Raw genomic sequence first — 16,987 nt, 5'->3', positions numbered from 1 at the left:
CTTTCCCCCAGCCCTTAGTTTAAAAACTACTCTATGACCTTTTTAATTTTAAATGCCAGCAATCTGGTTCCATTTTGGTTTAGGTGGAGCCCATCCTTCCTGTATAGGCTCCCCCTTTCCCAAAAGTTTCCCCAGCTCCTAATAAATGTAAACCCCTCTTTCCTACACCATTGTTTCATCCACGCATTGAGTCCCTGCAGTTCTGCCTGTCTAACTGGCTCTGCGCGTGGAACTGAAAGCATTTCAGAGAATGCTACCTTGGAAAAGAGAAACAAAGCTCTGCAAGTTTTTGGACAAGCTTCAGGTACTTTGTCTCCATAATTTGGATACTTATCTGAACCTATTGAAGTTTATCTGTCACTAATCACTATAGGATTTTTTGACTAAAATAAAAATAGACATGATGGGGAAAGGAGGCAGAAAATAATCTATTGAATGTGCAATGCAGCATAACAATCCAAAGGCCATTCTGCCCTCTGCCCTGGAACACAGTCCCATGGATTCTTATTCAGTGCTTTGAAGGGAAACAATCACATAGTTTAAAAAGGTCACAGACATGATTTGTTTTTAAAAAGAGCAATAACATAGATTCAAATTCTCACTCAAATTTTTTTTTATTAAAATTAAGGTTGTTTTTAACCCTACTTATGAAATTTGAATAGTGCATAACTTCATGCGCAGTAGAAGCTTAAAGAAAATTACTTTAGAACTTTGATCTTTTGACCTTCAATCAGTTGCTTTGGTGCATGGCCAGAACAAATGAAGATTGATGGATTTCATTTTTTTTATCAGAGACCTTTAGGAGAATGCCAATAGTAATGGTAAACAACATTTTTTGCATAATTCAGGATTATTTATTCCACTTAAATGTTTCAGATATTTCATTGCAAAACTTTATCGTAATTCAGGACAAAAATATTAAATCAAATGATTTATATGCCCATTATTTACCTTCAACAGCAGTGAAAAACGTATTTCCTTCCCAAACTGTGTAAAAATCCTTCTTTCTGTTGTATGTTCACAAACTGTTAAACCTATACAATAAACTATTAAATTTAAATTACATTTTCATTTTCCCCTAAGATTCACATGAGTTTTCCCACCTTTGATATCCCATGTCAAGGCCTCTTTTGTGGCCATGGTGAACTGAGTAGAACTCCCTTTTGAGTTGAAATGCTTTTTAATCAGCTAATGTTGAGGAGTTGCTGTTTGGATGAGGAAAGCAATTCAGATACAGTCAGTATGCTACATGGTGCAGTAGCTAGAACATAGAATCTGAAATGAAGACACCTGGCTTCTAATTTGATCTCTGAAACTGACTCTCTGAGAGACAAAGTGAATGAGGTAATACCTTGCATTGGACTGTGTGTTAGTGAATGAGACAAGCTTTCAGAGCTTACAGAGAGCTCTTCTTCAGGTCTGGGAAAAGCACTCAGGGCTAGTCTACACTGGCAACGCTAAAGCGAGAAAGTTGCAGTGCCATAAATGGCCAGTGTAGACAACCCCTCAGAGTGTCAGAGCTAAACACAAGGTGGAGCAAATTGTTTAGCACAAGGAGTTAAGATGTTGTAAGAGACCATTCCAGGTGAAGTAGGCAGTTAACACCTCTGCTGTCGCCGGACAAAGGAGGGTTAAATAAGGATGAATGAAGATAATATCACCTACTTCACTCTGTTTTATGAACTTAAGACCCCATCTTACATTTTTTGCAAACCTTATTCAACATCAGACCAGCCTGGATTAATGAATTAGACTTTTGCCTAGGTTTAGCCTGATTGTAGACATATTTTAACATTATTTAAATGTAATACAGTTTACAAAAAGATGTTACTTCTGAATGTAACCTGTGAAACACTTATTTTACAGATACGATACCTATAGTGCAGAAATTTTTTGACTTTTGTATTAGTCATTTTTTTATTGCGTTCTGAAGCTTTGAAAGTGTAATGTCACCAGTTTTTCACTCTTGCTATAGGTTTTTGCATTTTGCTTATATTTTCTGCTTCCAAGTGAAAGTTTTCAGCAGCTTACTGTTTAAAAGAGGTGTTTGTCCTATTCTTTCATCTGAAATGCTGACGTAAGTAGTGCATTCCATCTTTATCTTCTCCTCTGCTGCTTCCAGGTGGTTTTGACTTTCTACGGGAGTACCAGTCATCACCAGTGCCAGATTCTGGTTTAAGCTCCAGCTCTACCTCCTCAAGTATCAGTCTAGGAGGCAGCAGTGGAAATCTCCCACAGATTACCCAAGAGGTGGAGGACATGGACACAGCTCCTGAAACAGATGAAAAGGCAAACAAATTAATTGAATTTCTGACTACCAGGTAATCCAAGATAAGGAGAGGTTACTATCCTATAATATTATGCTGATGACAGAACTCATGAAATAGGACAATTTTATTGCTATAAAGGAGACAGCAGTTGTGAGGGGCCACAGTGAGCCTAGCTTTAATTACTGAATAGGGCTGGCACATCCTAGGCTTGTTCTGTTGAAAAATTTAGGGCCTGATTCTCATTTACATTAAGACCCCTTTACACTGCCCCGGCAAAGTGTCTGGAAGCCTAAGTCTAGCCAGTTGAAGAGCAGCTACAGAGTGACTTTGCATTTCATTTTTCCATCAAGAAGTGTAGTTCTTAACTGACAGCAAAAGAAGAGCTGGTATTAAGTGCGGAAAGGATTTAAGTGACATGTAATCATTATAAACTGGCAAAATCCAGTGTAATACATGATTTTGTTAGGTCTTAAAACTCATTTTATTTAACTTTGTTAATTTTCTAAACTGATAATATTCCTGTCTACTTGGTGAACTTATATTTGAAATGATGTTTCTTTCTCACATCTTACCTGATTTTTTTAAAAGGAAATAGTTTTGGAAAGTCTTTCTAATCACAGTTAACCAGTATTTTACCAAGGAAAACATCCAGTTCATTACAGCATAAGCAAAGGCTTTTTGGTGTATTAGTCCTCTGGTGGGGCTTTTTGATATTTGCACTTAGCATTTTGAATAAGTAACAAATCTAGCACAGACAGTTGTCTTTTCAATATCAGGCAAGTTCTCTCTTTCAACCTATTTTTCTTCTCCGTGCTTAGTTGTTGACAATTCCACTGACTTTTTTTAACCTTGAGAAGTCAGGAGATAGGCAAGAAGAATAAGAACAAAAATCCTGTTCAGTCACACACCATGTACTGTGCATCCAATTAATTAAATTCAGGACTTGTGTTGCTAAGAAATTTACACCCAAGGGGTTGCAGCCAGGAGTAAGACCTTAGGGATAATGTTGGCAACATCTTTTGAATTCTTTAATGTCCACGCTATGCAGATCCGATATGACTGGAGCTACAGAGGGAGCATTGCAGGGCTGGGTCAGAGGCTGTTTATGAATTTTTACTTGGTAGTCCTTCAATTCCCTACATACTCCTCCTGGGGATTAATCATGGCCCTGGCACAAGTTTGTAGGAGCAGCTGGGTGGGGTTTGTTCACACCCTCCTGGGCTAGAATACAGCCCAAGTTAACACTGTTCATGCAGCATTAACACATACCCCTGTTTGCACAGAAGGTGATTGGCACAGAGTTGAACCCAATAGTTGTCCTAGGCACACTTGAGAAGTCTACTTTTGCAAAACAGTCACCATGCCTAAGGGCCTTGTCTACACATAAAAGCTGTACCATTATTATCATACCAGAATATTTAAAACAGTACAACGTCCCTAGGGTGGATACAGTTACACTGTTGTAAATGTGTTTACACTGGTGTTTAGAGAGACAAGGTGGGTGAGGCCAGGCTTAATGGTAAAATCCTGAAATCCTGATTTATGCAAAGCTCCTATTGACTTTAATGGAAATTTTGTCTGCATCAGGACAAAAGCCTGAAATCCTAGGTTTGCCTTAAAAATTCTTGCAAATTCCCATTACCCAAATTATTTGCAACTACTACACTGCATTTTTAGTTTTATTTGTGTTTGATACATAGCATTGTTCAACCTGGCACAGTAGATGCATTAAGTAATGCTGTGTAATTATGTCATGTAATAAGATTTTCTTCAAGTTGTAATATAAATTGAACTTTACCAGTCAAATGTCTGATTAAATCAGACTCATGTATGTACTCAAATTATGTACTCAATAGTAAATGTGCTTTTAAACTGAAAATTAGTCCTTATTTTGATACTTATTATGGTAGTGCATAGGGACCTCAGTCATAGACCAGGATCTCAACATATTAAGTGCTGGACATAGTCAGAACAAAAAGATGGTCCCTTCACCAAGGAATTTACAAGCTAAACATAAAACAAGATAGCGAGTTCGAGCTTTCATCAATCTCTGTGTCTGCATCTGTCAGTTTCACAACTCATGCTGAGTAGGCCTTCAGCAAGAGTTGTAGCCATCAAGATTAACACCACTAAGCCTTCTCTACACTAAGGAATTTACCCCCAAAAATACCCACTATTTTTATCACCAGTAGGAGCCTTAATGTAGATCAGGTTCTTGTAGATAAACCTTTTTAAAAAAATCTCTTTTCAGCAGTACTAAAAACACCAGAAGCTACCTGAGCATTGTCTATACTATGGTTCCCATAGTGGTAGATAGCACCAGTGGGGTTTTGTTTATTTTATTTTATTTTATTTTTTGTAAAATTCCCCAGTGTAAAAGATGGCCTTACATTTAGAAAAAGGAAAGTAGAGCAGTGCCCTGAAATGATCAGTCATTTATAACGTTATGCCAGTACTACATTTTGAATTGGAAATCTTTGTAAAGTTGAAGTGTAGTAGTAGTTGTATTGTTCATAGATTTATGTTCAATCACATGTTTTCCAGCAAATTGTTCTGCCTGTCTCCTTTTGAATGTACAGTATAATAATTTTTAAAATTATTTAAATTTATTTCAACTGCTTCAAAGAAATACTTACACATTTTGCTACATTTTTCTTCTCTTTAAGGGCATTTGGTCCACTCTGGTGCCATGAAGATATCACACCCAAGAACCAGAATACAAAGAGTGCTGATCAACTTACTAATTTTCTGAGACATGTTGTGTCTGTATTTAAAGATTCCAAGTCAGGTATTGAAACTTTTTTTCCTTGATTGTACTGTAGTTAAAACCCTCGTCTAGTGGACAAGTCCCTAGTGTTTGCTTAGAGAACATGCCTTTTAATGCCAGTTTCTTTGCTCCTGAATGGCTGCTACAGGAGCTTGCTTGTGCAACAGTGCCCTCTGTTTTGTGAAAGTAATAATTTCATAATGATTCTTTTTTCTTTGTTCTTTCTTACAGTATTTTATGTGCGAGGGTTAAAAGTTTTAAAGCAATTTTGTTTTCGTAACTTGTTTCAAGTTATTCTTTTCATATAATCTGATTACACTATGTGACTTTAATTGGATTCAAATATGTTTGGTGCAAATAAATACTTTCAAATTAATTTTAAATAATTTTGTTTCCTTTTGTAGGATGTTAAAGTTCATATTCTTTTAATGCTCTTGTCATTTCATTTTATTATATTCCTGAAGAGATTACTACAGATTGCTCCATTTGATCAGTGAAAAGTATATATTCTTCTTTAGTTTATTTAGCCCACAGTAAACTTTTATCCTGTGATCTTTTTTTCATTAGATCCATATGCTGAAGCATTTGGTGTCCTATGTAGGACATATATCATATTACGTACTTGCTAGAAAAATACCATCTTAGATGGTTTGAGCATGCACTCACAGTACAATCAATTCTTTTAAACCATCACTGATGGTTGATTTTGACTGTTCTATTTGATAAAAAAGGGAAAAACTCCACCTCTTATTTGTAAAATAGACTGGAGATATTAAGCAATCTTCTCAACAAGCAAAATATTCTGTGTTCATTTAATTTGACAATTATAGTTTATTTTTAATTATTTATTATGGGATTTCATAGTAAACTAGTAATACTAAATAGTATTTTGAAAAGTAATGAAAACTCACTTGTTATTAGTAGAGCAGAGAGCAACATAGTGTGCAATTAGAACCTGAACCAAATTCCATTGAAGTTAATGGAAAGACTCCTGATTTCCAGTGAGCTTTGGACCAGGCCCTAAGATTCCAATTCAGGAAAGTACTTAGGCATGTGCTTAACTGCTTTCCCTAATCAGGGCTACAGTACTTGCATTTAGCAAGGTATTTATATAGCATATTTATATAGAATTTTACATCTTCCAGGCACAGTATGAACATTAACTAGCTAATCCTCACAACAACCGTATGAGGAGATAAGAACTGATATTCCCATTTTACAGCTGAAAATATTGAAATTATTATTATTGTTGCTGTTATTTATGTTACTGTTCTGCCTTGGAGTCCAAGTCATGGACCAGGACCCCATTTCGCTAGGTGCTATACAAACACAGAACAAAAAAACAGTTCCTTTCCCAAGGAGCTTACAAGTTAGGTGATTTGCCATGGCCACACACTGAGTCAGTGGCCACAATTAGAATGTTGTTTGGAAATGCTCATTTGTTGAAAGCAAAATGTTTTTGCGGAAACATGTTGCCTTTGAGAAAAATTTATAGAAACACAACACCCCCCCTCCCCCCCCCCCCGAGAAAAAGCATTTCACTGAGGAAAGTTTTGACCTTTTTGGAATGGAATGTTTCAATTTTCTCTTTCAAAACAACCTTTTCCCCCCAATTTTTATATTATGAAATATAATATAAAGTGAAAAAGTAAAAATTGAAATTAATCATTTAGATTTTGTCAAAATGAAACATTTCAATTGATCCCAAATTTTTTTTTTCCAGAATTTCAATTCATGGGAAATTTTGAAATCTTTTGGTTTTGTTTTGTTCTGGAATGGAAGAAATTTTGAAATCACACAACTACAAGTTCCCATGCAGTTCTACTCACTACAACTAGACCATTCTGCCCTTTGTTTTTAATTCAGTGCAGATTTTATTTCTTAATGTTAAGGTATCAGGTTAAATGCAGTATACTGTCTTTACCTGGTAGACTACTACCAATTTTATATACTGTATTGTCCAGTAATAAGAATTGTTCACGTATTTGTAAAGAAGGTTCTAGTGGTTCTTTCATAAATTAATATACCTTAAAAATGGCCAAAACTTTTTGAAATGCTAGGGAATTGGTCCGCTAAAGGTTTCAACTGTAAAGTAACTTTTTTTCTCGTGCAGTAAAATCTGCTTTGTTAGATTTTAAACATCAACATACTATTCTTTTGCTGCTTAGGTTTTCATTTGGAGCAGCATCTGAGTGAAGTTGCTTTACAAACAGCTCTTGCAAGCTCTTCAAGACATTATGCAGGTCGATCTTTCCAGATATTCAGGGCACTAAAGCAACCTCTTTCTGCACATGCATTGTCTGACCTTCTGTCAAGATTGGTGGAAGTTATAGGCGAACATGGAGATGAGATTCAGGTACACACGTGTGACAATGCTGCATTCCTGACAATGTTTCACAATTCTGCATATGTTCAGTATCATTTGTTTCATTTTACTGTAAAGGGTGAAATAAACTTGGAAACTATGATGCAAGTGAGAATGTGACCTTAGAAAAGAAAAACTGTGTTCTCATCACAATTTCAAAATTACAAAAATGCTGTCAAAGTCGTGATCTAGCTGTTATAATCTGAGCCCTGAAAAATAAGTCTAATTTGTTTCAAAATGTATCACCCCATTGTGAGACTTTAAAAATTTTAAACAGCAAACTGTAGTGGGGTTCACAGAAACAGCACTTTCAGCTTCTGCTGCTGCCTTTACAAAAGCAGTTAAATTGCAAACACTGGGTCAAATTCCATTCTCCTTTACTGAGCAATATTCAACATTAAAGCAATTAGGAATGTTGCTTGATTAAGGTCTGCAGGTTTTGATTCACTGGATGGGTTGGTGGGAGTATTTATATTTGCCATATGCTAAAAGATGAAATCATTAAGGTTTTTAATCTAAGTAAAGAGTACTATGAGCTATGGAGAGTAAAAATAAAATTAAAAACAAACTGCTTTGGCCCTCGCTTTTTAAGAAAAATAAATGAACAGTAGAAAGAACATATTGTTTTAACAAGCTCGCACCATTACGATGCAGCTGTTCTGTTTGAAAACAAACCATGACGTAGTGTTTCTTAACCTGAGAGGCAGACTCGACAAGGGTAGCAGTAGACAAGTAGTAATAGATATGGGAAAGCTGCATGACCCTGAATCTGTCCTGCTCCCTGCTGCAAAAGTCTCTTCTGGCTGCAGGTAGGGTTGCCAGGTGTCCGGTTTTCAACCAGAGCACCCAGTCGAAAAGGGACCCTGGCTGCTCTGGTCAGCACCACTGACCAGGCCACTAAAAGTTCAGTCAACAGTGCAACAGGGCTAAGGCAGGATCCCTGCCTGTCCTGGCTCCCAGAAGCAGCTGGCATGTCTGGCTCCTAGGCGCAGGGGCGGCCAGGCAGCTCCGTGCACTGCCCCTGCCTCAAGTGCCAGCTCCACAGCTTCCACGGCCGTGAACTACGGCCAATGAGAACTGTGGGGGCGGCACATGAAGTTATGGGCAGTGTGCAGAGCCCCCAGCCTCTCCACCTAGAAACCAGACATGTTGGCTGCTTCTAGGAGCCATCTGAGGTAACACCGCCGGCCAGAGCGTGCACCCCGAACCCCCTTCCAGCACTCCAACCCCCTGTCCCAGCCCTGAGCCACCTGCCACACCCAAACTCCCTCTCAGAGTTCACCCCCTCACAAATCCCAACCTCCTGCCTCCTCTGGCCCCCAAACTTCCTCCCGGAGCCTGCACCCCATACCTCCTCTCGCACCCCAACCCCCTGCCCCAGCCCTGGGCCCTCTCCCGCACTCCAAACCCTTGGCCCCAGCCCGGAGCCCCCTCCTGCACCCCAAACCCCTCATCCCCAGTCCCACTCCAGAGCCCGCAACCCTAGCCGGAGCCCTTACCCCTCCCACACCCCAACCCTCTGCCCCAGCCCGGTAAAAGTGAGTGAGGATGGGGAGAGTGAGTGACGGAGGGAGGGTGGAATGGAGTGAATAGGCGTGGGACCTTGGGGCAGGGGGCAGGGCAAGAGTGCTTGGTTTTGTGCGATTAAAAAGTTGGCAACCCTAGCTGCAGGCAAAGTGGCATGGGAGCATTTTGTTACTCTTCTCCACCAGAAATAAATTGGGCTGCAAGAATACTCATATACAGGTCTTGAGGCTGCTAGCTAAGAGTCTCTTCTCTGTGCCAACCAGCCCATCCAGGAGAAAACCATGCAGACTGGCACCATGAAACCACTCATGGATATATGCCACCACCCCTTCGAGCAGCATGCATTCTTCTAGTGAGTGGGGAAGATAAGAGAGAAAAATGAAAGATGGAGCAAACACCAAGGAAAGGAATGAAAAGGAATAAAAATAGATTAATAAATTAATAGCTTTTAAGAACAGATGGGACCACTATGATCATCTAGTCTGACCTCCTGCATAGAATAAGTCACAGGACTTCCCTGAATAAATAACTGCTTCAAGTCCAATAGCAGTGGTTGAACTAGAGCATATCTTTTAGAAACACATCCATTCTTGATTTAAATTTTCTAGTGATGGGGAATCCATCACACACCTTGGTAAATTATTCCAATAGTTAATTAACCTCCCTGTTAAAAATGTGCACCTTATTTCCAGTGTGAATTTGTCTAGCGTCAACTTTCAGTCACTGGATCTTGTTATACCCTTATCTGCTAGATTGAAGAGCTCTCTATTATCAAATTTCTGTTCCCTGTGTAGGTACTTATAGACTATGGTCAAGTCACCCCTTAACCTTCTCTTTGCAAAGATAAAAAGATTGACCTCCTTGAGTCTTTCACTGTAGGGCATGTTTTCCAATATCTGATCATTCTCATGGCTCTTCTCTGAACCCTCTTCAATTTATCAACATTCTTCTTGAATTGTGGACAGCAGAACTGGACACAGTGTTCCAGTAGCAGTCTCACCAGGGCCAAATACAGAGGTAATATAACTCTCTACTCCTACTTAATATTCCTCTGTTTATACAGCCAAGGATCACTTTTGGCCACAGCATCATACTGGGTGCTTGTGTTTAGCTGATTATCCACAATGACTCCAAAGTCTTTTTCACAGTCACTGCTTCCCAGAATAGAGCTCCTCCTCCTGTAATCATAGCCTAGATATATGATTTTGCATTTGGGGTATGGAAAGCATATTGCTTGCTTGTATCCAGCATACCACACAGTCAGATCACTTTGTATCAGTGACCTGTGTAACAGTTTCAGGGTAACTGCATCTATATTGCCCCTCCATGGTCCCTCGAGGGCACCCACTTAAAGTTTCCAGCTCCCAGCCATCACCTCTCTTTGATTGATGGCTGCATCTCTCTCCCTCCTAACCAGGGTTTTAAGACTGCACAGCTCACTGTCTTACATTGCGATATGCCCAGCAAGCCAGTCTTTCTAAACGCCAGTGCCTGGGCTTTTCTTTCTATCCAAGGACCATGGACAGTGTATTGCCAGCAGTTACAAGATACCACAAAATTCTTTCTAAGCAAGCAAAAGCATTACAGAGAAAACATATAAAACAATAAAAGTTACTATGCTAAAAACTTACCAGAGATCACCCATCAGTCTTACGGGGCTCTTGTAGGCCAAATTCTTTCCAATCCTTCCACAAGGGCTGGGGCTCTTGGGCAGAAGATCCTCTGTGTTTGCTGGATCAGAAAGAGGGCCCTGACTCAATTTAAACACAGCCTTTTTAAGCCCAAACCCCATTCTTTGTTTTCCTAGTCTCTGGAAACCAAGTGTGAACCAGTATATGCAAACCTCCCCAGAGAGTGCTACCTTTCCGGAGGTGTTTACAGTGTGAGTGATTCACCTTAATTCCCCTGTTTTAATTCCTGGAGGAGCTGTGGTAACCTTCCCCCTTGGAGTAGAACATAATCACAATCCATGTCCCACAGTGATATTTATACTTAATACAATATGTTCCCCTATAGATACTGCATGAAGTTGCAAAATCTGTCAGAAACAGTCCTCTTCATTATTTAACACTGCCACAATCTTTGTGTAATCTGCACATTTTATCAGTAATGAGTTTGTTTTCTTCTAGCTCTTTGATAAAAATGTTAAATACTGTAGGGCCATGAACCGATCCTTGTGAGACCCTAATAGAAACACACCAGCTAGACGATTCCCCATTTACAGTTCCATTTGTGAGACCTGTCAGTTAGCCAGTTTTTAATTCATTTAATGTGTGCCATGTTGAATTAGTATTGTTCTAGTTTCTTAATCAAAATGTCGTGCAGTACCATACTCAAATGCCTTACAAAAAATTAACACCATTACCTTTATCAATCAAATTTATAATCTCACCAAAAAAAAAACCTCAATTAGTTTTACAAGATCTATTTTCTATAAACCCATGTTGATTGGCATTATTTATACTATCCTCCTTTAATTCTTTATAAGAGTCCCATATCAGCCATTCCATTATTTTGCCCATGATTGATGTCAGAATGATAGCTTTTAATTACCCAGGTCAATCCCTTTACCCTTTTTAAATATAAGCCTAACGTTAATTTTTTTCCAGTCCTCTGAAACTTCCCCAATATTGCAAGACCTCTTGAAAATCAACGTTAACAGGCCACAGAGCTCCTTGGCCAGCTTTCTTAACATTCTGGGATGAAAATTATCCATACCTGCTGATTTTAAAATGTCTGTCTTTATTAGCTGCTGTTTTAATATCCTCCTTACTTACAGGGCCGGCTCCGGCTTTTTGGCTGTCCCAAGCGAAAAAAAAAACCTGCGGCATGACTGGGGGGAGGGAGCAGGCGGGAGAGAGAGAGAAGGGGGCGGCCAGGGCTACAGCAGGGGCGCTGCCACGCGGCCCCTCCCGCTGCGCCGCCTCCTGCTGTGAGGGCTCCGCTCCGGTCGGCGGGGAGGGAAGGAAGAGGACTGCCCTGCAGGGCGCTCTGGTTCTCCGTGCCGTCGCCCCCTACAGGGCGGCTGGAGCGGAACAAGAACAAAAAAAAAAGGCGGCCGTGCCGCCCTAGGATTGGGCAGAATGCTGCCTCGAACAATCTGCTGCCCCAAGCACCAGCTTGCTCAGCTGGTGCCTGGAGCCGGCCCTGCTTACTTACAGTTGGAATGGAAAGTATTTCATCATCATATGATACAACTACATCATCTGGCTTTTTCCCAAACATAGAACAGAGATATTTATTGAACAGTTTTGCCCTTTCTGCATTATTATAGACCATTATGCCATCTTCATCTATTAATGGACCAATACCAGTGTTTGGATTCCTTTTGTTCTAATATACTTTTTCTTCTAGTCCTTAGCTCTGATGTCCATTGGTTTCAATTGTGCCATTTGCTTTCCTTATCAATATTCTACCATTCCCACCTTCTAGCTTATATTCATTCATATCAACTTTCCCTTTTTTCTATTTCCCCCCTCCTATAAGTCAGGCTGGTCCTTTAACCAGTGTAGCCTTCTTTCTCAATTGTGGGATTGTGGTTTTTTGTGCTTCTAGTAAAATGTTCTTAAATAGTTCCCATTTATCATATTAAGTGAATATTTTCTGTTTGAATTCTTTCTCATGTCTGATTTGACTCATGATTGTTTTTATCTTTGCTAAATTGGTTCTTTAAAAGCAACAAGAATATATATTACTGGTTGGGGCTTTATTTTGCTTACCCATGAAAAATGTAATCAAGTCAGGGTCACTTGAACCTAACCAGCCACTGATTTTTAGTTCTGTGATTATTTCACCTGTCGTTATCATTTCTACTATAGAATTCCTCTCTGCAGAATGCAATTCTTTTTGAGTTAGCAGATTGTTATATGTAATTTTTAGAAATACTAATGATGTTTTATTACTGGCAGCATGAGACCTCCAGCATATGTCACTCAGACTGAAGTCCTCCATGATTATGCAACATTTTTTCCCTACACCTTACATCGGGGTGGGCAAACTATGGTCCAGGGGCCGCATCCAGCCCTTCAGACATTTTAATCCGGCTCTCGAGCTCCTGACGGGGAATGGGGTCCGGGCTTGCCCTGCTCCGCACGTGCTGGGGCTCCGCACGGCTCCCGGAAGCAGCAGCATGTCCCCCTCCGGCTCCTATGCATAGGGGCAGCCAGAGGGCTCTGCATGCTACCCTTGCCCCAAGTGCCACCCCTGCAGCTCCCAATGGCCAGGAACTGTGAGCATTCATGGCCCGCCATACAATTTCCATACCCAGATGTGGCCCTCGGGCCAAAAAGTTTGCCCACCCCTGCCGTATATAGATAGGTGTTTAAGGAGCCTGTTCTCTACTGTGGTTTGGTTGTTGTAACTGACACCATTGTTGTACCCCATCTTGTACTTTATCTGGTAGAGCATAGCAACAAAATCAAAACCAACAAACCCTTACCCTGACCTAAATGCCCCCCTTTATTGATGGAGCAGTAGTTTGGTCTCTATGGCTGTTCAATCTGTGACTTCTCTCCTGAGGTTTCTACAATCATAGCATTCTTGTTAGTGTTATTTTTATAATCTTGACACTATTCACTTCCATTAGGAAATGGACTGAGATCACCAACATATTCCACATAGATCATCAAATAGCCTGAAGGTGACAATAATATTCTGTCACAACTGCCTCTGCAGAATTCGAACCAGTGACATGTAGGCAAAAGGCTCAGTATCCTATTGTCCATCATCCCCTGATAAGATCACTGGTCTCCTTAAGTATACTCTCTCCTTCACAGATCATTCAGGGAGACAGAAAATAAAATCTGCATTAATGTTTTAATGTGCAATGTAATGGCTCTGGGTTTTTTTACTACGATTAGTGTTGTGTTCTGTTTTCAATAAGATGCTTCAGTACAGAATGGTTTCTGCTACTGACTTACTGATGATTGTTTTTGCTAAAATGGCTGACTGTATGTATTTGACAGGGTTATGTAATGGAAGCACTACTTACCTTGGAGGCTACAGTGGATAATCTGTCTGATTGTTTGAAGAACAGTGATCTCCTGACCGTATTATCTCGGTAAGGGTCTGTTCCCTTAATCACATAATCTTTTCCCATATAAATCTTATGAAGCAATACAATGTTCTGCAATCTGAATTTCATAAAATGGTTTTGATATAACTGATCTTGCTCAAAATACATTTACAGAACGAGCCTAAGAGTGCATCTGAGCCCAATTTGGCAACTATTGAAATAAATATTGATAAACTTATGGCGCCTCCTAGCCTGTTATAGATTTTCTTTCTTCCTTTCAGCTGTCTACAGTACATTTAATGTCCTCTTTAAACAAATAAAATTAGGATTCCACATTCTGCTTTTGTAACTAACATAGTCTTGAAAAGATGTATGGAAACAATATTTACTTTACTTAGAATATTGCAATGGGGGTTCAGATCACTCCCTGCTGTGGGAAAACTCACGGTTCCCCTAATTAAATATTTCCCAAATCACTGCATGAATGGGCAGGATTTGTCCCCTTTGTGGAACAAATAGGGGATTCTGTCTTCAGAACTTAGGTATCCCAAAGGGTCCTCAGGAGGTCCAATGCCTCTGCACTTGCTTTATGTTTCCCCTTCATTGACAACCTCCATAAGCAGATGTCTGTGAAGCCTCCTATGAAAAGGGGCTCCACAATATGAAAAAAGGCCACACACATTTTCTTTCAGGTTTGAGGATGTCCAACAGTATGCACCCCCTGCTCTTGTTCTCACCCCCAGCCCTTCTCAGCTGTGCATCCTTGAACTCACAGGGGGCCCTCCAAGGTTGAGAGGATGGCAAGCCTTCCTCTTTCTAAAGCACAACCAGTGACAGATCTGTGCACCAAGGGGAGGCTAATGTCTGTCTGTGATGTCAGTTAGCAATAGTAGAAGCTGGGTGTGCCCCTGGAGGGATCTCCTTAAATTCTAAAGCTTTTCAGGCAACATTAAAATTTGTGGGTAAAATTCCCAGGGTGGTGCTGTTACAATATATTACAGTCTTTTATATTCCAAACCAAGGGCCACATGTTCCTCTTGACTACACAGTTCAGAAGGGAGCAAAATGAAACAGAAATGCCCCCAAATTGTGGAAGGAGGGGGATAACACCATTCTCTTTCCTGCCCCTAGTGACTGTGTAAGCCCCTCTGCGAGAATACCATAGAGTAGGGGTTCTGCAGTTTTGTAAGTAGAGCATTTCAGAGGTGAGATTGGAGGGAGCTGGGAAGTAGCTTTTCTGTACAGCAAGCTTCCCTTGGAACTGTAAATTGTTAAGTTATAAGCTTTTTGGAACAGAGACTGGGTCTCACTGTTGTCTTTGAACAATACCTAAACACTGTGGGTGCTATTAGAATATAAATAGTTAATAAGGGCTGCATGGAATTCCAAGTGGTAATCCATGTGGCAGTTGTAACTCTTTGAAACTCTAGCTAAGTCTCCAGTGAGCCTCACTGAAAGGAGGCTAGGGTAGCACCATGGAACCTAAGGTAACAGTACTTCTAAGGGGAGCCCTTATAGCTCAATGACAGCCCTCTGTAGGGATAAGGGATAGCTCAGTGGTTTGAAAATTGGCCTGCTAAACTCAGGGTTGTGAGTTCAGTCCTTGAGGGGGCCACTTGGGGATCTGGGGCAAAATCAGTACTTGGTCCTGCTAGTGAAGGCAGGGGGCTGGACTTGATGACCTTTCAAGGTCCCTTCCAGTTCTAGGAGATGGGATATCTCCATTAATTATAATGCAACATCTCTAAGGTTCTGCTTACCAACCATTGGTTTGGCTGCATACATTCACCCATGGTGACCAATACTCCTCCCTCCACGGGTCAATTTGCCAGTACTTCCACAAGTGTGACTTATGCCAAATAACTCCTGCAGCAGGTCCAGTGGATAGGGTACTGAGATTCAGGAGACCTGAGTGCTAATCCCAGCATTACCACTGACACAGAGCATGACCTTCTGCAAGTCACTTCACCCCTCATTTGCCCTTCCCCCTACATTCTTCCTTGTCTATTTAGATTGTAAACTCTTCAGAGCAAAGTCTGTTTCTTACTCTGTATTTGTGCAATGCCTATCACAATATGGCCCTCTTCTCAGTTGGTGCCTCTAGGTAATATAAATAATAATGGAGAAATCTGTGGGATGGTAAAACAGATAGCATGGTGTTTGTTTACTTTTTTTTACTGTTTATCTTTTGATAAATTCTCGGTTTACTTCCTTTTTATTTGTATTAATTTATTTTCTACATTTCTGCTTTGTGATATAATAAAATCCCATTTATTTTATTTTATTTTGTTGCTTAGTTCATCATCACCAGACTTAACATCAAGCACTAAACTGACTGCAAATCGGAAGAGTACGGGCCAACTGAACGTGAATCCTGGGGCTGTAAGTGGTAATACAGCCACTGCTGAACGAAGCAGACACCAGAGGAGCTTTTCTGTACCCAAAAAGTTTGGTGTTGTGGACAGATCCTCAGATCCACCACGCAGTGCCACACTAGATAGAATTCAGGCATGCACCCAGCAAGGCCTCTCCTCTAAAACCAGGAGCTCATCCTCTCTAAAAGACAGCCTCACTGATCCTTCTAATATTAATAATCCAACCAACCTGTTGGCCACCATCTTCTGGGTTGCTGTAGCTTTGATGGAATCTGATTTTGAATTTGAGTATCTAATGGCTTTACGATTGTTGAATAAACTACTAGCTTATTTGCCACTGGATAAAGTTGAAAATAGGGAGAAGTTAGAAAAGTTACAAGCACAGCTAAAGTGGTCAGATTTCTTGGGGCTGCAACAGCTGTTGCTAAAAGGATTCACTTCTCTTACCACCACTGACCTCACGTTACAGCTCTTCAGTTTGCTGACACCAGTGTCACGAGTATCCATGGTGGATTCCTCTCAAATTATAGGTAAAGACCATTTTTTCTGTCTTTCACATTTTGATTATGAAATTCTTTTTAAGTTTGTTTGATATGAAAACCTCACTATGCTCCTTAAAAATACCTATTCACCTTATGGAATATAAATTTATTTTTGTGTGTACAAATT

General features: G+C 40.2%; 1 protein-coding gene across 8 annotated transcripts in view; it reads left to right on the top strand.

Moving 5' to 3' along the window:
* The window catches only part of FRY (FRY microtubule binding protein), a 422,104-nt gene that overhangs the window by 323,898 nt on the left and 81,219 nt on the right, over window positions 1-16,987 (top strand). For all 8 annotated transcript variants that reach the window (XM_054015341.1, XM_054015336.1, XM_054015335.1 and 5 more), the window contains exons 40-44: window positions 2,123-2,321; window positions 4,937-5,058; window positions 7,206-7,393; window positions 13,894-13,988; window positions 16,241-16,848. In XM_054015341.1, the coding sequence (XP_053871316.1) occupies window positions 2,123-2,321; window positions 4,937-5,058; window positions 7,206-7,393; window positions 13,894-13,988; window positions 16,241-16,848 (1,212 nt within the window). The remainder of the gene's footprint in view (window positions 1-2,122; window positions 2,322-4,936; window positions 5,059-7,205; window positions 7,394-13,893; window positions 13,989-16,240; window positions 16,849-16,987) is intronic.

Source organism: Malaclemys terrapin, chromosome 1 (assembly GCF_027887155.1).
Source record: "Malaclemys terrapin pileata isolate rMalTer1 chromosome 1, rMalTer1.hap1, whole genome shotgun sequence".
Taxonomy (NCBI): domain Eukaryota; kingdom Metazoa; phylum Chordata; order Testudines; family Emydidae; genus Malaclemys; species Malaclemys terrapin.
This window is presented reverse-complemented; position numbering and strand designations above follow the sequence as displayed.